This window comes from Salvelinus namaycush, chromosome 35, assembly GCF_016432855.1.
Source record: "Salvelinus namaycush isolate Seneca chromosome 35, SaNama_1.0, whole genome shotgun sequence".
Taxonomy (NCBI): domain Eukaryota; kingdom Metazoa; phylum Chordata; class Actinopteri; order Salmoniformes; family Salmonidae; genus Salvelinus; species Salvelinus namaycush.
The window spans coordinates 4610600-4634334 of NC_052341.1; the positions used below are offsets into that span (position 1 = coordinate 4610600).

Sequence of the window (23735 nt, forward strand, 5' to 3'; positions counted from 1 at the left end):
CCTTCTTCTATCCCGACTGGCTGCGTTCCATTGACCTCTTTAGTCTTAACCACATCTATAGGCTATGAATATACTCTTACGCAATGGTTTGATTAAATACGCCCTATTTATCCACATAAAAAAGTACTCACTTCAGAACTTCAATTGTCTGCATGGTTACTCAAGAGTAATGCAGTTCCAATGTGCGCTCCTGCCTGTGCGTCATTGACCGAAGTCTGGACGTTTGCGGCATTCAAATCAGCTGAACTCGGAAATCTCCGACTTCAGTGCTTTCAAGTCAACTGGGAACTCGGGACAAACGAGTTCCAGCTGGGAAAATCTTTTTGAACGGTAATCCAACTTGGAATTCGAAGTCGGGACACTGCGCAGCGCACCTTTCTCAAACTCAGACTTTACGATTTGAAAATCAGACCACTGACGTCATGATTTGACCTCGTTTTCCCCCCCGAGTTGCCAGTTGACTTGAAAGCACCATTTCACTAGACTATTGACATTATGACCAAGATGATAAGAAAATACAATTCTTAATTCTAATTTCATTTCTCAGGTTTGTATCATCAATAACTTGAGGCCAGTCACCATAGGCTAAATAACAAGCACAAAAGTCAAATCACGAATATAGCGTAGCCCCATGTAAAACTCATTGCAAGGAGGGCAGAGTGTCTTCGCTCTAACCTTGTCCTTGATTGATGAATTAAGGTCACTAATTAGTAAGGAACTACCCTCACCATGTTGTCTAGGTCTTAATCGAAAGAAGAAATACAAAAGCGGCAGACACTCCGCCCTCGGTGGAATGAGTTTGACCCCCCCCCCCCCTCAATCCACTGGGAACGTCTAACAGTAGGCTTAATGCTAGACTGTATAAATAGCCAATCATCCCTAAAGCCAATAAAGCCTAGTCCTATTTAGTTTAGTGTCACTTACAGAGATTTAGAGTTTTGACAGCCATTGGTGTGCAGGTTCTCATTACGTTTCATAATATTTTTCCATAATGAATTATTTAGCTTAGCCTACAACCAAGCAAATCAACGGGGTAAGCCGCTCTGCAAAACGGCCAACTCTAGTTAGCTACATTCATTTCCAATGCGTTTGCATTGCAGCATTGGGTTGCAGAGGCAATTCGTTCTGTGGTGCACACGTTGGATTTATCGAACTTTTGCAACGAATTGTAGGTGTTAAATGGCTTGACAGAAGTAGTAACAGAAGGTGAACGTTTAACTGTTGCACGCATGCGTCCCATTTTGCACAAATTGCGCAAAGTTCATTGTCGGTGTGATAGAGGCGGTCGCTTTTGTGTTGATATTGCTTCTACACCTGCATTGCTTGCTGTTTGGGGTTTTAGGCTGGGTTTCTGTACAGCACTTTGAGATATCAGCTGATGTAAGAAGGGCTATATAAGTAAATTCGATTTGATATTGATTCCACTAATAATTAAGCCCCACCCCTCATCAAGCAGAAGTGACGTCACCGCGTTTATATAAAAGTCGTCGGAGGCGAGGATTTGTTGTGGTGTAACGTTACTTGATACGATCGGAGTTGCAATAAAGACCGAGATCAGACGGGGAAAATGCTCATGAATTGGAAGATCGTCGTTCCTTTGCTCGCGGTGGCATTCATCGTGACGAGCGCCGATGGGATACCGGGGGGCGTCGTGGACGCAGATATGAACGACCCCGCTACCAGAGACGCGCTGCAGTTCGCGGTGGCCGAAAACAACAAGAGAACAAACGACATGTATGTTTGGCAGGTGGCCAAAGTTGTCAAGGCTCAGGAACAGGTCAGTCCCTTTTTATACACCTTTTCATTAGTTGAATGACGTCAATGTTGATCGTTCGTTGTGTAGCGTAGTTTTCTTGTTTTTCATTCCGCTGTTCAATACCTAAATTCACTCTGGCTATCTACTCTGATTTCAGGACAATCTCGTATGTGTGCCAGGGGCAGAATAACTAATGATGTGAATTCGTAAAATCATATGTCGAAATTGACCGGTGTCAGTTAACGTCGGCCAAAAACGTAATTAAATTGTTGCCAGCAGCACAGTTGGTCACCAACGCTCCAGATAACAGCCTAACCAGCTCAGCCTGTGCAAGTGGAATGATCAGATGTTCTCTCATTAGTGTCTGGAAGAAGCAAGCTAACTAACTTTACGCCTCGATCACACCTGACAGGAATTTTACATTTTGCCCGAGAAAGCTGTGTTTGGATATTGGCACAGGTGTTAGACCCGAGAGGAAGTCGAGGACCGGGAAACCGTGCCAATATATCCTTAACACCGGTTTAGAGGACGTTATCTCTTGTATACAACGGGTTACTAACATATTCAAATATTGATTGACATTTTCATAACTTATTTTGATTATTCATACTATTTCACAAGATGTAGTCCCGACAAGTCTAAGGTTGCTGCCCAAGCCGGCTGGTCTTTCGTTCAAAATGTTCCATTGCAATACTAGTTGGTAACGTTCTTATCCCCTGCTGGCTTGCTAGCCAACTATGGCTAAATTAGTCACGTCAAACAATGAAGACAGAATAAGAGCAAACGATTTGCCTTTACATTTTCTTGTGACATTGAATTTGGATACACACTTAAATGATAATGAGCTATAGTGCTGTGCGATTTCACCTGGCATAGGTGATGTGCTCTCTTGTCAGGACACTGTTGTTCAGAGGAACTAGCTAACACAATCACTTCAAATCCAAGCTGTGAAGGCAGCGAACTAGCTAACACAATCACTTCAAATCCAAGCTGTGAAGGCAGCGAACTAGCTGCATTTAATTTGACCTGTGTTTCTTTATATATCCATTAAAAAGTATGCCAGTGTAAGCGGTGTGAAATGGTTAGCGAGGTGCGTGCTAATAGTGACTCAATCGGTGTCGTTAATTGCTCTGAGATCTTGAAGTGGTTTTTGTGGAGCGAAAGGTAACGATGCTTTGTGGGAGGCAGTTGTTGTGTGCACAGGGTCCCTGGTTCGAGCCCAGGTAGGGGTGAGGAGAGGGACGGAAGCAACACTCTTTACACCAGCTGCTTCATGATTTCGACTGGCTGAGAAACTCTCTTCCCGTTGCTGGAGACAGACAGCAATGTTTATACAAATCTCCGCTGTTGAAAATCAAATACCGGTCTAAAAGAAATGGGAGATTTTTTACAGTGGATCAAGTTTATAAACTGCCTGGCTGGGTTTACGAGAAAGTGGATTGCGCAGTCAGATGGAACAGATTAAATGGGCATGTCAACGTCCTACCTTTAGCTGGTGCTAATTTGTGGAATAAATAATGTCTGGAATGCGGTTTATCCAGTATTAGACCCACCCGTTTGTATAATTCCCTATAACGCAGGGTATGTTTGAACCATAGAATTAAATTGCTATAGTTTAATTTTATTTTGAGCTACTTTTGAACGCAAAATTGGAAACAGTATTGGTCTTGTTGAATTTGGTTTTCATAATAGCAAGCTAGGTTTGATGGTTAGCTAAAGTCTGTTTGTTGGGTTACCACGGCAACTACTGTAGCCGTCTAGTCAACTTGCTGGCTACTTCGCTGGATGGTGAACACACTTGTTGTGGTAAATTATAGCTTTGATGTAAAAGGAATAATCAACTCAGGGTTCTATCCATTCTCTGGAAAATAAACTCCGGTCAAGGTCAGTTCCACTCCGCTATAGTGTCGCCTTCCACGTCGGTCATTGTTTTCCATAGAACGCATAGCCCCTCGTTGATCCCTTACATAGTTGGTGATGAGTGGAGACAATGGGAGCCTATTGTCGCTAGGACTCATGTGATTATAAGATGCCCATTTGCCCTATGTACCCTCTGGCTCAGTGAACAATGCTCACCTGACATTATGCAGGAGACTCATTTTTAACCCATGCAGTCATCTGCACTGTTTTTTAGTAGTTCAGTTCTAGCCATAGAAATAGAATCACTAGAACAGGTTCCTCATTCAAGATGGGGGATTTCTATGTCTGTGGTCTGACATGCTGACCATCCTCTGCTTACAGGTGGTAGCTGGGATGAAGTACATCTTCACAGTGCAGATGGCCAGGACCCTGTGCAGGAAAGGAGGCGTGAAGGACTGCGCTGTGCATCCGGCCCCAGCTGAGGTAAGGACCACAAGGCTAGTCTGGTCCCAGATCTGTTTGTGTTAACACTGGCACTTCAGCTCAGTGCTTCCTATATGTACAGCTTAAGAATGGTCCATTTTTAGTTTATAACCTGTTACCAACAGGGATCACATTGGTAACCAATAAACTACTTATAAACTGTTAGTAAATCCTACTTTTAATGTGTTACCCATTTCACTATTGGTTCAGTATTGTTTTTTTTACAAATTGCTTTGTTTGCAAAGGGAAGTTTCAGGTGACATTTCTAGAGATTAATGTCTGTTGGCAGTGTTTGAGAGCATCAAAACCATGATTCATTGTGGGTACATTTTGCCTGACTACTCTACAAATAATACATTTGTTTATGATGTAATGTGATTTGTAGCTCAGGCAGTAGACTGCAATGTCCAACAAACCTTTTGTCAGGTGTTATGCTGCTGAAGGGGTGTGATCATACCAACTCGTGTTGCTTCCTGTTTCCTCAGACCTACCAGTGCATCTTTGAGGTGTGGAGCCGCCCCTGGATGGGAGCGAGCCAGTTGATCAAGAATGTCTGCCAGCCGTAAAGACCTAAAGGAGAGAAGACTTGGTCTAGTGTTATGTATTACTAATGCTGGTCAACCTCTGAATATCATAAACAAGAATCCAACTAATAATTTAACTTTATGCATTCCCACACCAATAAAATAACTTCTGTTTTGAAAATGTAGTATTAAAATGGTTTGTAAACTCTATGCAACAGTTGAACTAAATAAAGAAATGGTTTGTAAACTCTATGCAACAGTTGAACTAAATAAAGAAATGGTTTGTTACATCTACATGTGGTTATTTACTTCATCTTGTTGCCAGATGAACAAATCTTAGATGGACACGTTTTGTGACAAATAGCACAATTTTGAGAAATATAACCCTGTCAGTCAGTCACACCCAATGATTCACAGGGACATGACGGACAACGTACGTTATATAAAGGCTCATACATTCAACACAAAGCAGAAACGGGTTTAGACACTATTGCATATGTATTAAAAATGAAACTGCATCACACTTGCATAGCTATTCAGTTTTCAGACCCTTTACTCAGTACTTTGAAGCAGCCACTACAGTCTCGTATGACTCGACAAGCGTGGCACACCAGTATTAACGGGGCTTTTCTCCCATTCTTCTCTGCAGATCCCCCTCCAGCTCTGTCACTTTGACTCTGTGACGCTGGCCTTCTACATAGTTTCTGTGTTCTTTTGCTTATCGTAATCTTTTCTTTTTATTGGCCAGTCTGATGGGTTTCTTTGCAACTCTGCCTAGAAGGCCAACATCCCGGAGTCGCCTCTTCAGTGTTGACGTTGAGCCTGGTGTTTTGCGGGTACTATTTAATGAAGCTGCCAGTTGAGTTCTTGTGAGGCGTCTTTCTCAAACTAGACCCTAACGTACTTGTCCTCTGTGGAGTTATCTTTCTGCTTTACCAATTGAGGAGAGTTAAACTACACACAAGTCAGAGTTATATTTTATTTAATTTATTTAACCAGGAAGGGCTCATTGAGATTTTAAAACTCTTTTTCAAGAGCGTCCTGGCCAAGATAGGCAGCAAGTCATTACAAAAATTACAGACAGACATGAAAAACAAGTAATCTAGTAAAAACCATTGAATTCACAAGAGTATAACAAAATCAAACAGAGCAAATTAAAAACATTGACAGGTCAGGGAATCAGCCTCAAAATCCTTCATTAGTGATTTAAAAACACCAAATCGGGACAAGTTCTTCCAGTTTAAAAGTATTTTAAGGTGTTCCAAGACGATGGCACAGAGTACATAAAAGCCCTTTTACCAAATTCAGTTCGGACATTTGGAACAGTTAGCAGGATAAAGTCCTATGAGTGACTAGAGAAGGCCAGCCAACCCTGGTATACAAAGTGCAGTGGTGCGTAAGGGTTTTGCAGTTTAAAATAAATCTCAGTGCCATGGTAAAGAGTGTCAATTGATCTCAAACACTGAGCGGAAGCGTTCATATATAAAATATCCCCATAGTCTAGTAAAGGTATAACTGTAGCCTCCTGACTTCAAAAGAAAAACAGGCCTTATTCCTAAAATAAAATCCCAATTTCAGCCTCAATTTTTTGTAAGTTGAATATGCAATTTAAAAGAGAGGCTGTCATCAATCAGAATTCCAAGATATTTATATGCGGTTACAACCTCAATCTCCTTGCCCTGACAGGTAGTAATAGGTGAAAGGTTCAGAGGTCTATTTTTTGCATTAGAAAACACCATTAGTTTAGTTTTGTCACTATTGAGGATAAGCTTCAATTGACACAAGGTATGTTGAACAGTATAAAAAGCAGTTTGCAAGTTCTGGAAAGCTTTTGTAAGAGACGAGGGACAACAGTAAATAACAGTATCATCAGCATAAAAATGAAGTTGTGCATTTTGGACATTTTTGTCTAAATCATTTATATAAATAGTGAATAAGAGAGGACCAAGTGCAGAGCCTTGGGGCACACCATTAAGGACAGACAATTTAACAGACATAAGCCCATCAAATTGAGTGCACTGAGTTCTATCAGACAGATAGTTAGCAAACCATGCAACTGCATGCCCTGAAAGACCTACACTCAACAATCTCTGCCTTAGTATATCATGATCAACTGTATCAAAAGCCTTAGAGAGATCTATAAAAAGTGAGACACAGTGCTGTTTTTTGTCAAGGGCTTCAATGATATCATTTAAAACCTTCATGGCTGCTGTAATTGTGCTATGCTTCTTCCTGTTGTGCTATACTTAAACTACATCTTTAATAAGCGTTAAGCTTTAGCCTGACTTTCAACAATTCACTATCTATAATGAACCATTCAGAGTGACTACAGAAAAATACAAAGATCTTTTATAGCCAAGATACACCCCACTGAACTTACATGACGAACCACAGATCTTAGGAACAGTTCACAAAGGTTAAGATTTGTATGAAAGATATCTATAAAACATAGCAGACAGTTACTGCTGTGTCAACAGTTCTCATTGTAAAGACCAGTGTCTGGCCCCCTCCTACTCCAAACTGGAACCCGTCTCACCCTGGTACGGTATAGCACAAAAACATTACCTTTACTATCTGGAATGCTCTTTAGGCTTCATTACCCAAAGACATCGTAAATCTCCTCTGTCAGTGCTATATCTCATAGAGGCCCATCCCCAGTGGAACACACACAATACTCTATTCTGTCGAATGTAACTAATATTATAATGTAATACAAGCATTATAACATCATCTTGCAATTTTCCACGACACCTCGTTCTCAGTTGTGCGCCGGGGCCTCCCACTCTTTCTATTCTGGTTAGAGCCAGTTTGCGCTGTTCTGTGAAAGGAGTAATACACAGCGTTGTACGAGCTCTTCAGTTTCTTGGCAATTTCTCAGAACAAGAATAGACTGACGAGTTTCAGGAGAAAGTTTTTTGTTTCTGGCCATTTGAGCCTGTAATCGAACCCACAAATGCTGATGCTCCAGATTCTCAACTAGTCTAAAGGCCAGTTTTATTGCTGCTTAATCAGGACAATAGTTTTCAGCTGTGCTAACATAATTGCAAAATGGTTTTCTAATGATCAATTGGCCTTTTAAAATTATTAACTTGGATTAGCTAACACGTGCCATTTGAACAGGAGTGATGGTTGCTGATAATGGGCCTCTGTACGCCTATGTAGATATTCCATAAATCTGCCGTTTCTAGCTGCAATAGTCATTTACAACATTAACAATGTCTATACTGTATTTTTGATCAATTTGATGTTATTTTAATGGACAATTTTTTTTGCTTTTCTTTCAAAAACAAGGACATTTCTAAGTGACCACAAACCTTTGAACGGTAGTGTAGTTTAGCTTGTCTGGTGGGCTCGTGTCACTGGGCAGCTCTCGGCTGTGCTTCACTTTGTAGTCTGTAATGGTTTGCAAGCCCTGCCACAGCCGGTGTAGTACGATTCGATTTTAGTCCTGTATTGACGCTTTGCCTGTTTGATAGTTCGTAGGAAGGCATAGCGGGATTTCTTATAAGCTTCCGGTTTAGAGTCCCGCTCCTTGAAAGCGGCAGTTCTAGCCTTTAGCTCAGTGCAGATGTTGCCTGTAATCCATGGCTTCTGCTTGGGGTATGTACGTACGGTCACTGTGTGGACGACGTCGTCAATGCACTTATTGATGAAGCCAATGACTGATGTGCTGTACTCCTCAATGCCATCGAAGGAATCCCGGGAACATATTCCAGTCTGTGCTAGCAAAACAGTCCTGTAGCTTAGCATCTGATTCATCTGACCACTTTTTTATTGATCTAGTCACTTGTGCTTCCTGCTTTAATTTTTGCTTGGAAGCAGGAATCAGGAGGATAGAATTAAGGTCAGCGATGGAGAGCTTTCTATGTGTCTCTGTGTGTGAAGTATAGGCGGTCCAGAGTTTTTTTCCCCCTCTGGTTGCACATTTTAACATGCTGATAGAAATTTGGTAAAACGGATTTAAGTTTCCCTGCACTGAAGTCCCCGGCTACTAGGAGAGCCGCCTCTGGGTGAGCGTTTTCTTGTTTGCTTATGGTGGAATACAGCTCATTCAATGCTGTCTTAGTGCCAGCCTCAGTCTGTGGTGGTATGTAAACAGCTACGGAAAATACAGAAACTCTCTAGGTAGGTAGTGTGGTCTACAGCTTGTCATGAGAAACTTTTCCTCAGGCGAGCAATAGCTCGAGACTTCCATAGATATAATGCACCAGCTGTTATTTACAAAAATACATTGTCCGCCGCCCCATGTCTTATCAGACACCTCTATTCGATCCTGCCCGTACAGCGTATAACCAGCCAGCTCTATGTTGATAGTGTCGTCATTCAGCCACGACTCAGTGAAGCATAAGATATTATAGTACAAGCTGACGTCTGTGTTGTATCAATTGAAAAGTATAGGTCAATTTGCTGTCCAATGTATTCTGTAAAACTTGTATCTTGAAGCCATTTTGGTTGGAAGAGCCATTTAGGTTGGTCACCTACTAAATTAGAATCGAAATATTTAAGAGATGCTGGAGCATGGTCAGAGATGACAATGCTATCATAAAAGCAATCTTAAATTTTTAGAGCGTAATGCTGCTGAGATAAAAAAAAACAAATGTAGATTCGGGAATAGGTCTGGTGAGTGCTAGATTAACAGGAGTATTCCACATCATCTGGTTTCATTTCTCTCCAAATCTCTAAATTTAAATCCTTCATAAAATTCTGTATGGTTTTCCAAGATTGGGTGTGGGAGTCGTTCGAACCCGAGGTGCGATCGTTAACAGGATCTAAAGTGAAATTAAAGTCCCCTGCAACAATATAATTACCTGGAAGTGTGGAAAGGTTTAAAAACAAATCATTAAAGAATTTAGAGACATCTTTGTTGGGACCATACACATTAATTAAATTCAACTGCTCAGACAGCAAGGTACCCCATATAATAATATATCTGCCGGTGGGATCACAAATTGTTTGCAATATCTGATATGGAATGGACTTAGTGATAAGAATAATAACTCTCCTTGCATGTGAGCTACATGAGGCTGCAACGATCTGCCCAGGCCACCTCTTGCGTATCTTAGGAACGTCGCCAGATAATAGATGTGATTCTTGCAAAAATATGATCTTCGCCTGAAGTGGTGTTAATCTACTTATTACCTGTTTTATTTTGGTGTTTTTATTTAATCCCCTACAGTTCCAGGATGTAAATTTAACCTTAACACTATGAGTCATCGAATTTACCAGAGACACTTGAACTAAAACTTTGCCCCGTAAGAGCACATTGGATCAGCCTAATATACCAACAGTCCTCCGTTACCACCATAAACAAAAACACTTTGGTATTTTTCTCCGGTAAAGACAATAACGATTCTTCATCTTAAATTTGATCGTTTATTTACGTATTAGGGTACCTAAGGTTTGATTAAAAACGTTTGAGTTGTTTGGAAAAGTTTATTAATAACGTTTGGGATTCATTTTGTATGCATTTTGAAGGAGGGAAACTGGATGGTTAACTGACTGAAGCGCGCCAGCTAAACTAAGTTGTTATGGATATAAAGAAGGACATTATCGAACAAAAGGACCATTTGTGATGTATCTGGGACCTTTTGGAGTGCCAACAGAAGAAGATCACTACACCTTCTGCCCCTCCACTTGTCATTGCACCATATTGTGTTCACCATTTAACAAAAAAACAAACTAAATACCAGGAGTGAGCCAGAATATGAGACCACCGTGATCTAGCCTCATATAGGCCTAAAGAAAACAAACCCGCACCAGGATGTTCCAATGCATAAAAGAAAAGTTTCATGGTACATTCAATTATAATAAGGCTTACTTTTAAACGGGCCCTGTTATTATAGTTCAATAGACAGTGCTACTATGTTACATTATAACACATATGAACTGGCTCAAATTTAAATAACTCTTTGTAGATCAAACCGAAAGCAACAGTTTGAAAAATGTCAAAAGAAATTGGTCAACGTTTAACTTTACGTTGCTATTGCCTCTTCTTCAGCGTTGCTCCTGCTTCCACACCTCTGCCGGCCTGGCTTCTCAAGAAACTGCACCGCCCCAGCTGGGAGACCCTTAGGCCTGCTGGAAAGATGATTCCATACCGGATAGCCTTAGCCCGTAGCCGCTGCTTGACACTGTCGAAGAGTTTCTGCTGCTTTTGGACTTGAACATAACTTGCCGATTCTCGTAGAGTACTCTCCCTTTCGCCCTGGCTGCATTCACCATACGCATCTTATCTTTATAGTTTAAGAACTTCATTATCAGAGGCATCGGGGTGCGTTGGGGTCGGATCGTGGGGCCAGAAATCCGATGAGCTCTCTCAATGATCAAAGGAGAGCAGAGTGGCACCATCTCCAGAGCCTCAGGAAGCCACCTCTCTAGGAATGAGCAAGCATCGCTCCCCTCAGCACCTTCGCGGAGATGTACTAGTCTCAAGTTCAATCTCCTGCCGGCCGCCCTCCAAATCAACTAGTTTAGAGGTAAGCGATTCAACTTTTTCCTCAAGAGCGGTGATCGTTGCCTGCAGGGCTATAATGTTGTCTTCAGTTCAAGAGATGCGTACCTCAGCCTGAGAGATTTGCCCAGCACATTCTTTGACTTCGTTTTAAACGTTGTCCACAGCAGACAGTATATTTTCGAATTTGATATCATTAATGTCTTTGATGGCCTTGAGGCTATCTTCGGAGCTAACGGCACTGCACATGTTTATCGCCTCAGTCTTGCTTCCACCACTAGCACATGAAGCTTGCACGGCCCCTTCGTCCTCAGACTCTAAACTTTCACTCGTTAAGTCTGGCTTTTTGGTGTGACTCTTCTTTGTCGGCATTGTGGGTTTTGGAAGCTAATAAACTATTACTGCCTTTCCTGGTACATTAAGCTTAAGGGTGAACTTATTTCAGGATTTATTTCAAATTTGTAGCGGAGCTAAAAAGATGTGACTGATCAGCTCTGTGCTCTACTGGAAGCCCCGAGGTGCCTTATTGCTATTATAAACTAGCTACTAACTTAAATGGTTTGTCATACCCGTAGTATACCACGGCTCTCAGCCAATCAGCATTCTGGGCTCGAACCACCCAGTTTATAATGCTCAAAACATGGATTAGCACTTTGATTGAATGTGTGCTAAGGATAATGTGTGTGGATTAAAATTTGCGCAGTTTAATGTTAACTGAGTATCCTGATGTGAAACTGATTCTCATGGATATTTTCTATTTAAGCACCTGTCATTTTGTTTGTCTGACAGAGGCGGGTAATAAGGTTGGCATGCTTTCGTGTTTTCTTATGAACGAGCTCATTGCTTCAGCTCTTTGACCGGTATTGTAAGTATTTGGCACCTGTTTATCCCCCACACTAATATAAAGCCTCACTCTAAGACAAGGAAAGTCAAGAGTTGCTGTTGCCTCCTCACTGTTAGAATTCAATCATTGGTTTAACCTGTGATTGAGTTCTAGCATTGTCATCCAACGCAGCTGTTTTTATCTCAGTGTCAAAGTCATTTCTGGGTAACAATTAAGTACTTTACAGTGATGGTTTTCAATTAAAATGGTAAAATAGAAACAAAATAGATTCTGAGAACAATTTGTCAAGCAAGAATTTTGTTAGGAATGGCGGAGTGGTCTGAGTTGGGAGGGGAAAACGGAAGATTAGCCGTTACTGGCAGAGTGGTTTGGAACTTTCCTGTTGGTCTATTAACTAATTTACTGCATGGTGATGTCACCATCCCACCAAAACACCCTTACTTTTCAGGTGGTCTTATCAAACAGCTCTTACGCTAAAAGGGCATTATCATGTTCACACATTCACAGTACTATTCCAACCTTGGTGTGTAAATATATAGTTAACACAGGAAAAACACATTTTGACTGCACTGGGCCTTTAACAAGGGCCCCAGGACCAGTGGAAGCAAAATAACCCAATATCATCAAAGATCCACCATCATATTTTACAGTAGGTATGGGGTTCTTTTCTGCCGATGCATCCTTCCTTTGATGCGAAACCCACCACTGGTGTTTGTGGCCAGAGCTCCTTTTCATGGCCAAAGAGCTCTATTTAGCAGCCAAAGAGCTCTATTTAGCAGCCAAAGAGCTCTATTTAGCAGCCAAAGAGCTCTTTTTAATGGCCAAAGAGCTCTATTTAGCAGCCAAAGAGCTCTATTTAGCAGCCAAAGAGCTCTATTTAGCAGCCAAAGAGCTCTATTTAGCAGCCAAAGAGCTCTATTTAGCAGCCAAAGAGCTCTTTTTAATGGCCAAAGAGCTCTATTTAGCGGCCAAAGAGCTCTATTTAGCAGCCAAAGAGCTCTATTTAGCAGCCAAAGAGCTCTTTTTAGCAGCCAAAGAGCTCTTTTTTATGGCCAAAGAGCTCCATTTAGCAGCCAATTAGCTCCATTTAGCAGCCAAAGAGCTCTATTTAGCAGCCAAATATTTAGCAGCCAAAGAGCTCTTTTTCATGGCCAAAGAGCTCTATTTAGCAGCCAAAGAGCTCTTTTTAATGGCCAAAGAGCTCTATTTAGCAGCCAAAGAGCTCTTTTTAATGGCCAAAGAGCTCTATTTAGCAGCCAAAGAGCTCTATTTAGCAGCCAAAGAGCTCTATTTAGCAGCCAAAGAGCTCTTTTTAGCAGCCAAAGAGCTCTTTTTAATGGCCAAAGAGCTCTATTTAGCAGCCAAAGAGCTCTTTTTAATGGCCAAAGAGCTCTATTTAGCAGCCAAAGAGCTCTTTTTAATGGCCAAAGAGCTCTATTTAGCAGCCAAAGAGCTCTATTTAGCAGCCAAAGAGCTCTATTTAGCAGCCAAAGAGCTCTTTTTAGCAGCCAAAGAGCTCTTTTTAATGGCCAAAGAGCTCTATTTAGCAGCCAAAGAGCTCTTTTTAATGGCCAAAGAGCTCTATTTAGCAGCCAAAGAGCTCTTTTTAATGGCCAAAGAGCTCTATTTAGCAGCCAAAGAGCTCTATTTAGCAGCCAAAGAGCTCTATTTAGCAGCCAAAGAGCTCTATTTAGCAGCCAAAGAGCTCTATTTAGCAGCCAAAGAGCTCTTTTTAATGGCCAAAGAGCTCTATTTAGCAGCCAAAGAGCTCTATTTAGCAGCCAAAGAGCTCTATTTAGCAGCCAAAGAGCTCTATTTAGCAGCCAAAGAGCTCTTTTTAGCAGCCAAAGAGCTCTATTTAGCAGCCAATTAGCTCCATTTAGCAGCCAATTAGCTCCATTTAGCAGCCAATTAGCTCCATTTAGCAGCCAAAGAGCTCTATTTAGCAGCCAAATATTTAGCAGCCAAAGAGCTCTTTTTCATGGCCAAAGAGCTCTATTTAGCAGCCAAAGAGCTCTTTTTTATGGCCAAAGAGCTCTATTTAGCAGCCAAAGAGCTCTTTTTTATGGCCAAAGAGCTCTATTTAGCAGCCAAAGAGCTCTTTATGGCCAAAGAGCTCTATTTAGCAGCCAATTAGCTCTATTTAGCAGCCAAAGAGCTCTATTTAGCAGCCAAATAGCTCTTTTTTATGGCCAAAGAGCTCTATTTAGCAGCCAAAGAGCTCTTTTTTATGGCCAAAGAGCTCTTTTTTATGGCCAAAGAGCTCTATTTAGCAGCCAAAGAGCTCTTTTTTATGGCCAAAGAGCTCTATTTAGCAGCCAAAGAGCTCTTTTTTATGGCCAAAGAGCTCTATTTAGCAGCCAAAGAGCTCTTTTTTATGGCCAAAGAGCTCTATTTAGCAGCCAAAGAGCTCTTTTTAATGGCCAAAGAGCTCTATTTAGCGGCCAAAGAGCTCTATTTAGCAGCCAAAGAGCTCTATTTAGCAGCCAAATAGCTCTTTTTTATGGCCAAAGAGCTCTATTTAGCAGCCAAAGAGCTCTATTTAGCAGCCAAAGAGCTCTTTTTTATGGCCAAAGAGCTCTATTTAGCAGCCAAAGAGCTCTTTTTTATGGCCAAAGAGCTCTATTTAGCAGCCAAAGAGCTCTTTTTTATGGCCAAAGAGCTCTATTTAGCAGCCAAAGACCTCTTTTTTATGGCCAAAGAGCTCTATTTAGCAGCCAAAGAGCTCTTTTTAATGGCCAAAGAGCTCTATTTAGCGGCCAAAGAGCTCTATTTAGCAGCCAAAGAGCTCTATTTAGCAGCCAAAGAGCTCTTTTTCATGGCCAAAGAGCTCTTTTTCATGGCCAAAGAGCTCTTTTTCATGGCCAAAGAGCTCTTTTTCATGGCCAAAGAGCTCTATTTAGCAGCCAAAGAGCTCTTTTTAATGGCCAAAGAGCTCTTTTTAATGGCCAAAGAGCTCTTTTTAATGGCCAAAGAGCTCTATTTAGCAGCCAAAGAGCTCTATTTAGCAGCCAAAGAGCTCTATTTAGCAGCCAAAGAGCTCTATTTAGCAGCCAAAGAGCTCTATTTAGCAGCCAAAGAGCTCTATTTAGCAGCCAAAGAGCTCTATTTAGCAGCCAAAGAGCTCTATTTAGCAGCCAATTAGCTCTATTTAGCAGCCAATTAGCTATTTTTAATGGCCAAAGAGCTCTATTTAGCAGCCAATTAGCTCTATTTAGCAGCCAAAAACCTGGTTTCCTCTGACAGGAAGCTGAAACTTGGCAGCAAGTGAATCTTCCATCTGGACAATAACCTCAAGCACACAACAAAATCCATAAAGAAAGGACTAATTGACCCCCAAATTAACATTTTGCAATGGACATCTCAGTCTCCAGACTTGAACCCCATTGAAACTCTGTGGTTAGAATTGAAGAGCACAGGCAAAAGCTATCAAAGATCTGGAAAGATTCTGTATGGAGGAATGGTCTAAGTGTAACGGATGTGAAATGGCTAGCTAGTTAGCGGTGGTGCGCGCTAATAGCCTTTCAATCGGTGACGCCACTCGCTCTGAGACCTTGAAGTAGTGATTCCCCTTGCTCTGTAAGGGCCGCGGCTTTTGTGGAGCGATGGGTAACGATGCTTCGTGGGTGACTGTTGTTGATGTGTGCAGAGGGTCCCTGGTTCGCGCCCGGGTCGGGGCGAGGGACGGACGTAAAGTTAAACTGTTACATAAGTGATTTGAGAACATATTGGGAGGAATCTTAAAACATTTTAGAATAAGGCTCAGTGCTGTTATCCTCGCAAGGTAAGGTATTTGCCTCAAGTAATTCTGTTTGGAGTCTACATCTCGCCGAGCTCTTGTGCACACACAACTTAACAGCTATTGGCTGATCAGATCACAGCTGTGCACACACAGAGCAACAGCTATTGGCTGATCAGATCACAGAGGTGGAAAGGAAATACCCAGATTCTATTTTGTCCATCATGGGGGATTTTAACCACATCAACCTTCAACAGGAACTTCCAAGATAAAAACAGCTGGTTAAAATGTTGAACAAGGGGCATACCACGCTGTCCCCTTGGGAACTCAGACCATGTTTACAGCACTATTAAAGGGGCATACCACGCTGTCCCCTTGGGAACTCAGACCATGTTTACAGCACTATTAAAGGGGCATACCACGCTGTCCCCTTGGGAACTCAGACCATGTTTACAGCACTATTAAAGGGGCATACCACGCTGTCCCCTTGGGAACTCAGACCATGTTTACAGCACTATTAAAGGGGCATACCACTCTGTCCCCTTGGGAACTCAGACCATGTTTACAGCACTATTAAAGGGGCATACCACGCTGTCCCCTTGGGAACTCAGACCATGTTTACAGCACTATTAAAGGGGCATACCACGCTGTCCCTTGGGAACTCAGACCATGTTTACAGCACTATTAAAGGGGCATACCACGCTGTCCCTTGCAGAACTCAGACCATGTTTACAGCACTATTAAAGGGGCATACCACGCTGTCCCCTTGGGAACTCAGACCATTGTGACAGCACTATTAAAGGGGCATACCACGCTGTCCCTTGCAGAACTCAGACCATGTTTACAGCACTATTAAAGGGGCATACCACGCTGTCCCCTTGGGAACTCAGACCATTGTGACAGCACTATTAAAGGGGCATACAACAATGACCATGTAATGCTACACATCATCCCTGCATACAGACAGAAACTAAAAACCGCCAAGCCTGTCAAATAAACGGTGTGGAAATGGACTGACAAGGTCATTGGGGAGTTAAAGGACCTAGACACCACGGATTGGAACATATTCAAGGACAACAATGCCAACATACATGACTACACAGACAGTATCGCATCCTACATCAATGGATGTGAGGAGAACTGCAGGTGAATGGCTAGAGCAACAGTTCTCCAGCAACGACTATCTGCAAAGGACTGAAACACAAGAAACCTAAACTGCCCCCGATGGCAGACGACAAATCACTGCAGAATAATTGAAACCAGTTTTAATGCAGATTTGACTCTCGTTGTCTATCACTAGCAGCACCATATTACCAAGTAACATTCTAAGTACGTTGAATGACAGATTTCTACCTTGTCAGCTCGGGGATTCGATCCAGCAACCTTCCGTTTACTGGCCCAACGCTATAACCACTAGTAGCAAGGCAAAACTTGTCATATTGACCTTTCTAGACAAGGACACTTCTTTTAATATGGGCTCATATCAAACCCTGTAGGATAAGCATTAGTTTCTTCTTACCCAGCACAAACTATTTATTTAATTGTCTGCGTCTGAAATGGCACCCTATTCACTATATAGTACAGTACTTTGACCAGGGCCCATGGAGCTCTGGTAAAACGTAGTGCACTGTGCAGGAAATAGGGTGCCATTTCAGACGCAGGCAATTAAATAACTGCACTGCCTAAATGAAATGCATTGACAAGTTAGTTAGTCTTTCCCCCGATGAGGAAATGATGTGCTCCAGTCAACTGCATTTTCTTCAGTCACCATTATTTTCAAGTTCTCTTCATCCATGCAGAAGATATATTTTTTTCATGAACTCTGTCCCGTTTGTTCTAATAATGAAGACTAAATGTATTCATAAAGGGCTTTTTATTGAAGTGATATGACAAACTTGATATGACATAATCTAAACGATTACAAAATTTGACATATGCCAAACTCGTGTACCTTATGTGACACCATGAATCTTACCTTTGTATCTGGTCTGCAAAAAAATAACCTTAAAATCAGACCAGCTGTCGACAACTATTTCCAACGTGCTTGGTTTACTTCTATTGATACTATGCAGGAATCCAGACACCTACAGCACAGTGTAAACAAAGTATGATTCATAAGGTTGTATAGTTAGGCACTGGAAAGTTAGCCCACTTCTACCCCTCTGAACAGCTTCTATCTCAAGGCCATCAGACCGCTAAACAGCCATCACTAATTTAGAGAGGGGCTGCTGCCTACATGGAGACCCAATCACTGGCCACTTTAACAACTGGATCACTAGTCACGTTAATGTTTGCATATCTTACATTACTCATGTTTATACTGTATTTTGTACTGTCTATTGCACATTGCCTATGCCGCTCGGCCATATATTTATATGTACATATTCTCATTCACCCCTTTAGATGTGTGTATTAAGTAGTTGGGGAATTGTTAGATATTACTGCATTGTCGGAACCAGAAGCACAAGCACTTCGCTGCACTCATATTAACATCTGCTAACCATGTGTATGTGACATTTGATTTGTAGGCCTTCCGGGCGGGGGGGGGGGGGGGCGTTACCTGTAGGCCTTCCGGGCGGGGGGGGGGGGGGGGCGTTACCTGTAGGCCTTCCGGGCGGGGGGGGGGGGGGGGGGCGTTACCTGTAGGCCTTCCGGGCGGGGGGGGGGGGGGGGGGCGTTACCTGTAGGCCTTCCGGGCGGGGGGGGGGGGGGGGCGTTAGCTGTAGGCCTTCCGGGGGGGGGGGGGGGGGGGGCGTTAGCTGTAGGCCTTCCGGGCGGGGGGTTTTTAGCTGTAGGCCTTCCGGGCGGGGGTTTTTTAGCTGTAGGCCTTCCGGGCGGGGGGTTTTTAGCTGTAGGCCTTCCGGGCGGGGGGTTTTTAGCTGTAGGCCTTCTAGGTGTTTTTTTTTTTAGCTGTAGGCCTTCTGGGTGGGGGTTTTTTAGCTGTAGGCCTTCTAGGTGGGGGGTTTTTAGCTGTAGGCCTTCTAGGTGGGGGGTTTTTAGCTGTAGGCCTTCTAGGTGGGGGGTTTTTAGCTGTAGGCCTTCTAGGTGGTTTTTTTTTTAGCTGTAGGCCTTCTAGGTGGGGGGTTTTTAGCTGTAGGCCTTCTAGGTGGGGGGTTTTTAGCTGTAGGCCTTCTAGGTGGGGGGCGTTAGCTGTAGGCCTTCCGGGCAGGGGGGGGGGGGGGGCGTTACCTGTAGGCCTTCCGGGCGGGGGGCGTTACCTGTAGGCCTTCCGGGCGGGGGGGGGGGGGGGCGTTACCTGTAGGCCTTCCGGGGGGGGGGGGGGGGGGGGGGGGGGGTTAGCTGTAGGCCTTCCGGGCGGGGGGGGGGGGGGGGGGGGGGGGCGTTAGCTGTAGGCCTTCTAGGAGGGGGGGGGGGCGTTAGCTGTAGGCCTTCTAGGAGGGGGGGGGGGGGGGGCGTTAGCTGTAGGCCTTCTAGGAGGGGGGGGGGGGGGCGTTAGCTGTAGGCCTTCTAGGAGGGGGGGGGGGGGGGGCGTTAGCTGTAGGCCTTCCGGGGGGGGGGGGGGCGTTAGCTGTAGGCCTTCCGGGGGGGGGGGGGCGTTAGCTGTAGGCCTTCCGGGCGGGGGGGGGCGTTAGCTGTAGGCCTTCTAGGAGGGGGGGGGCGTTAGCTGTAGGCCTTCTAGGAGGGGGGGGGGGCGTTAGCTGTAGGCCTTCTAGGAGGGGGGGGGGGGCGTTAGCTGTAGGCCTTCTAGGAGGGGGGGGGGCGTTAGCTGTAGGCCTTCTAGGAGGGGGGGGGGCGTTAGCTGTAGGCCTTCTAGGAGGGGGGGGGGCGTTAGCTGTAGGCCTTCTAGGAGGGGGGGGGGGGCGTTAGCTGTAGGCCTTCTAGGAGGGGGGGGGGGCGTTAGCTGTAGGCCTTCTAGGAGGGGGGGGGGGGCGTTAGCTGTAGGCCTTCTAGGAGGGGGCGGGGGGTTTTAGCTGTAGGCCTTCTAGGAGGGGGGGGGGGCGTTAGCTGTAGGCCTTCTAGGAGGGGGGGGGGGGCGTTAGCTGTAGGCCTTCTAGGAGGGGGGGGGGGGCGTTAGCTGTAGGCCTTCCGGGCGGGGGGTTTTTAGCTGTAGGCCTTCCGGGCGGGGGGTTTTTAGCTGTAGGCCTTCCGGGCGGGGGGTTTTTTAGCTGTAGGCCTTCCGGGCGGGGGGCGTTAGCTGTAGGCCTTCCGGGCGGGGGGCGTTAGCTGTAGGCCTTCCAGGAGGGGGGGGGGGGGGGGGGGGCGTTAGCTGTAGGCCTTCTAGGAGGGGGGGGGGCGCGTTAGCTGTAGGCCTTCCGGGGGGGGGGGGGGGGGCGTTAGCTGTAGGCCTTCCGGGCGGGGGGGGGGGGGGGCGTTAGCTGTAGGCCTTCTAGGAGGGGGCGGGGGGCGTTAGCTGTAGGCCTTCTAGGAGGGGGCGGGGGGGCGTTAGCTGTAGGCCTTCTAGGAGGGGCGGGGGGGCGTTAGCTGTAGGCCTTCTAGGAGGGGGGGGGGCGTTAGCTGTAGGCCTTCTAGGAGGGGGGGGGGCGTTAGCTGTAGGCCTTCTAGGAGGGGGGGGGGGGTTTAGCTGTAGGCCTTCTAGGAGGGGGGGGGGGTTTAGCTGTAGGCCTTCTAGGAGGGGGGGGGGGGGTTTAGCTGTAGGCCTTCTAGGAGGGGGGGGGGGGGGTTTTAGCTGTAGGCCTTCCGGGCGGGGGGTTTTTAGCTGTAGGCCTTCCGGGCGGGGGGTTTTTAGCTGTAGGCCTTCCGGGCGGGGGGGTTTTAGCTGTAGGCCTTCCGGGCGGGGGGGGTTTTAGCTGTAGGCCTTCCGGGCGGGGGGGTTTTAGCTGTAGGCCTTCCGGGCGGGGGGGTTTTAGCTGTAGGCCTTCCAGGCGGGGGGGTTTTAGCTGTAGGCCTTCCAGGCGGGGGGGTTTTAGCTGTAGGCCTTCCAGGCGGGGGGGTTTTAGCTGTAGGCCTTCCAGGCGGGGGGGTTTTAGCTGTAGGCCTTCCAGGCGGGGGGGTTTTAGCTGTAGGCCTTCCAGGCGGGGGGGTTTAGCTGTAGGCCTTCCAGGCGGGGGGGTTTTAGCTGTAGGCCTTCCAGGCGGGGGGTTTTTTAGCTGTAGGCCTTCCAGGCGGGGGGTTTTTTAGCTGTAGGCCTTCCAGGCGGGGGGGTTTTTAGCTGTAGGCCTTCTAGGCGGGGGGGTTTTTAGCTGTAGGCCTTCTAGGCGGGGGGGTTTTTAGCTGTAGGCCTTCTAGGCGGGGGGTTTTAGCTGTAGGCCTTCTAGGGCGGGGGGGTTTTAGCTGTAGCCTTCTAGGCGGGGGGGTTTTTAGCTGTAGGCCTTCTAGGCGGGGGGTTTTAGCTGTAGGCCTTCTAGGCGGGGGGTTTTTAGCTGTAGGCCTTCTAGGCGGGGGGTTTTTAGCTGTAGGCCTTCTAGGCGGGGGGGTTTTTTTAGCTGTAGGCCTTCTAGGCGGGGGGGTTTTTAGCTGTAGGCCTTCTAGGCGGGGGGTTTTTTAGCTGTAGGCCTTCTAGGCGGGGGGTTTTTAGCTGTAGGCCTTCTAGGCGGGGGGTTTTTTAGCTGTAGGCCTTCTAGGCGGGGGGTTTTTAGCTGTAGGCCTTCTAGGCGGGGGGTTTTTAGCTGTAGGCCTTCTAGGCGGGGGGTTTTTAGCTGTAGGCCTTCTAGGCGGGGGGTTTTTAGCTGTAGGCCTTCTAGGCGGGGGTTTTTAGCTGTAGGCCTTCTAGGCGGGGGGTTTTTAGCTGTAGGCCTTCTAGGCGGGGGGTTTTTAGCTGTAGGCCTTCTAGGCGGGGGGTTTTTAGCTGTAGGCCTTCTAGGCGGGGGGTTTTTAGCTGTAGGCCTTCTAGGCGGGGGGTTTTTAGCTGTAGGCCTTCTAGGCGGGGGGTTTTTAGCTGTAGGCCTTCTAGGCGGGGGGTTTTTAGCTGTAGGCCTTCTAGGCGGGGGGTTTTTAGCTGTAGGCCTTCTAGGCGGGGGGTTTTTAGCTGTAGGCCTTCTAGGCGGGGGGTTTTAGCTGTAGGCCTTCTAGGCGGGGGGTTTTTAGCTGTAGGCCTTCTAGGCGGGGGGTTTTTAGCTGTAGGCCTTCTAGGCGGGGGGTTTTTAGCTGTAGGCCTTCTAGGCGGGGGGTTTTTAGCTGTAGGCCTTCTAGGCGGGGGTTTTTAGCTGTAGGCCTTCTAGGCGGGGGGTTTTTAGCTGTAGGCCTTCTAGGCGGGGGTTTTTAGCTGTAGGCCTTCTAGGCGGGGGGTTTTTAGCTGTAGGCCTTCTAGGCGGGGGGTTTTTAGCTGTAGGCCTTCTAGGCGGGGGGTTTTTAGCTGTAGGCCTTCTAGGCGGGGGTTTTTAGCTGTAGGCCTTCTAGGCGGGGGGTTTTTAGCTGTAGGCCTTCTAGGCGGGGGGTTTTTAGCTGTAGGCCTTCTAGGCGGGGGGTTTTTAGCTGTAGGCCTTCTAGGCGGGGGGTTTTTAGCTGTAGGCCTTCTAGGCGGGGGGTTTTTAGCTGTAGGCCTTCTAGGCGGGGGTTTTTAGCTGTAGGCCTTCTAGGCGGGGGGTTTTTAGCTGTAGGCCTTCTAGGCGGGGGGTTTTTAGCTGTAGGCCTTCTAGGCGGGGGGTTTTAGCTGTAGGCCTTCTAGGCGGGGGGTTTTTAGCTGTAGGCCTTCCAGGCGGGGGGTTTTTAGCTGTAGGCCTTCTAGGCGGGGGGTTTTTAGCTGTAGGCCTTCTAGGCGGGGGTTTTTTTAGCTGTAGGCCTTCTAGGCGGGGTTTTTTTTAGCTGTAGGCCTTCTAGGCGGGGGTTTTTTAGCTGTAGGCCTTCTAGGCGGGGGGTTTTTAGCTGTAGGCCTTCTAGGCGGGGGGTTTTAGCTGTAGGCCTTCTAGGCGGGGGGTTTTAGCTGTAGGCCTTCTAGGCGGGGGGGTTTTAGCTGTAGGCCTTCTAGGCGGGGGGTTTTAGCTGTAGGCCTTCTAGGCGGGGGGGTTTTAGCTGTAGGCCTTCTAGGCGGGGGGGTTTAGCTGTAGGCCTTCTAGGCGGGGGGGTTTTAGCTGTAGGCCTTCTAGGCGGGGGGGTTTTAGCTGTAGGCCTTCTAGGCGGGGGGGTTTTAGCTGTAGGCCTTCTAGGCGGGGGGGTTTTAGCTGTAGGCCTTCTAGGCGGGGGGGGTTTTAGCTGTAGGCCTTCTAGGCGGGGGGGGTTTTAGCTGTAGGCCTTCTAGGCGGGGGGGTTTTAGCTGTAGGCCTTCTAGGCGGGGGGGTTTTAGCTGTAGGCCTTCTAGGCGGGGGGTTTTAGCTGTAGGCCTTCTAGGCGGGGGGTTTTTAGCTGTAGGCCTTCTAGGCGGGGGGTTTTTAGCTGTAGGCCTTCTAGGCGGGGCGTTTTTAGCTGTAGGCCTTCTAGGCGGGGCGTTTTTAGCTGTAGGCCTTCTAGGCTGGGGCGTTTTTTAGCTGTAGGCCTTCTAGGGGGGCGTTTTTAGCTGTAGGCCTTCTAGGTGGGGCGTTTTTAGCTGTAGGCCTTCTAGGTGGGGCGTTTTAGCTGTAGGCCTTCTAGGTGGGGCGTTTTTAGCTGTAGGCCTTCTAGGTGGGGCGTTTTTAGCTGTAGGCCTTCTAGGTGGGGCGTTTTTAGCTGTAGCCTTCTAGGTGGGGCGTTTTAGCTGTAGGCCTTCTAGGTGGGGCGTTTTTAGCTGTAGGCCTTCTAGGTGGGGCGTTTTAGCTGTAGGCCTTCTAGGTGGGGCGTTTTTAGCTGTAGGCCTTCTAGGTGGGGCGTTTTTAGCGTAGGACTTCTAGGTGGGGCGTTTTTAGCTGTAGGCCTTCTAGGTGGGGCGTTTTTAGCCGTAGGCCTTCTATGGTGGGGCGTTTTTTAGCCGTAGGCCTTCTAGGTGGGGTCGTTTTTTTAGCCGTAGGCCTTCTAGGTGGGGGCGTTTTTTAGCCGTAGGCATTTCTAGGTGGGTTTTTTTTTTTCTTTTAGCCTGTAGGGCCTTCGTATGGTGGGGGTTTTTTTTTTAGGCATGTATAGTGCCTTCTAGGTGGGGGGTTGTTAGCTGTCGGCCCTTCTAGTGGGGGGGTTTTAGCTGTAGGCCTTACTAGGTGGGGGGTTTTTAGCTGTAGGCCTTCTAGGTGGGGGTCTTTTAGCTGTAGGCCTTA

The 23735-nt window shown here is 46.3% G+C and overlaps 2 protein-coding genes across 2 annotated transcripts in view; both read left to right on the forward strand.

Annotated features, from left to right (window-relative positions):
* Positions 1 to 1456: 1456 nt before the first annotated feature.
* On the forward strand, positions 1457 to 4917 carry LOC120029560 (cystatin-like). The gene is made up of 3 exons (XM_038974830.1): positions 1457 to 1777; positions 3998 to 4099; positions 4585 to 4917. Exons 1-3 carry the CDS (start codon positions 1568 to 1570, stop codon positions 4663 to 4665), a joined length of 393 nt encoding a protein of 130 aa, XP_038830758.1. The 5' UTR covers positions 1457 to 1567; the 3' UTR covers positions 4666 to 4917.
* Positions 4918 to 5044: 127 nt separating this feature from the next.
* Positions 5045 to 23735, forward strand: part of LOC120029364 (transforming acidic coiled-coil-containing protein 2-like) — a 76841-nt gene continuing 58150 nt past the window's right edge. Inside the window, exons 1-2 of the mRNA XM_038974592.1 lie at positions 5045 to 5056; positions 5273 to 5346. Of these exons, the coding sequence (XP_038830520.1) occupies positions 5045 to 5056; positions 5273 to 5346 (86 nt within the window). The remainder of the gene's footprint in view (positions 5057 to 5272; positions 5347 to 23735) is intronic.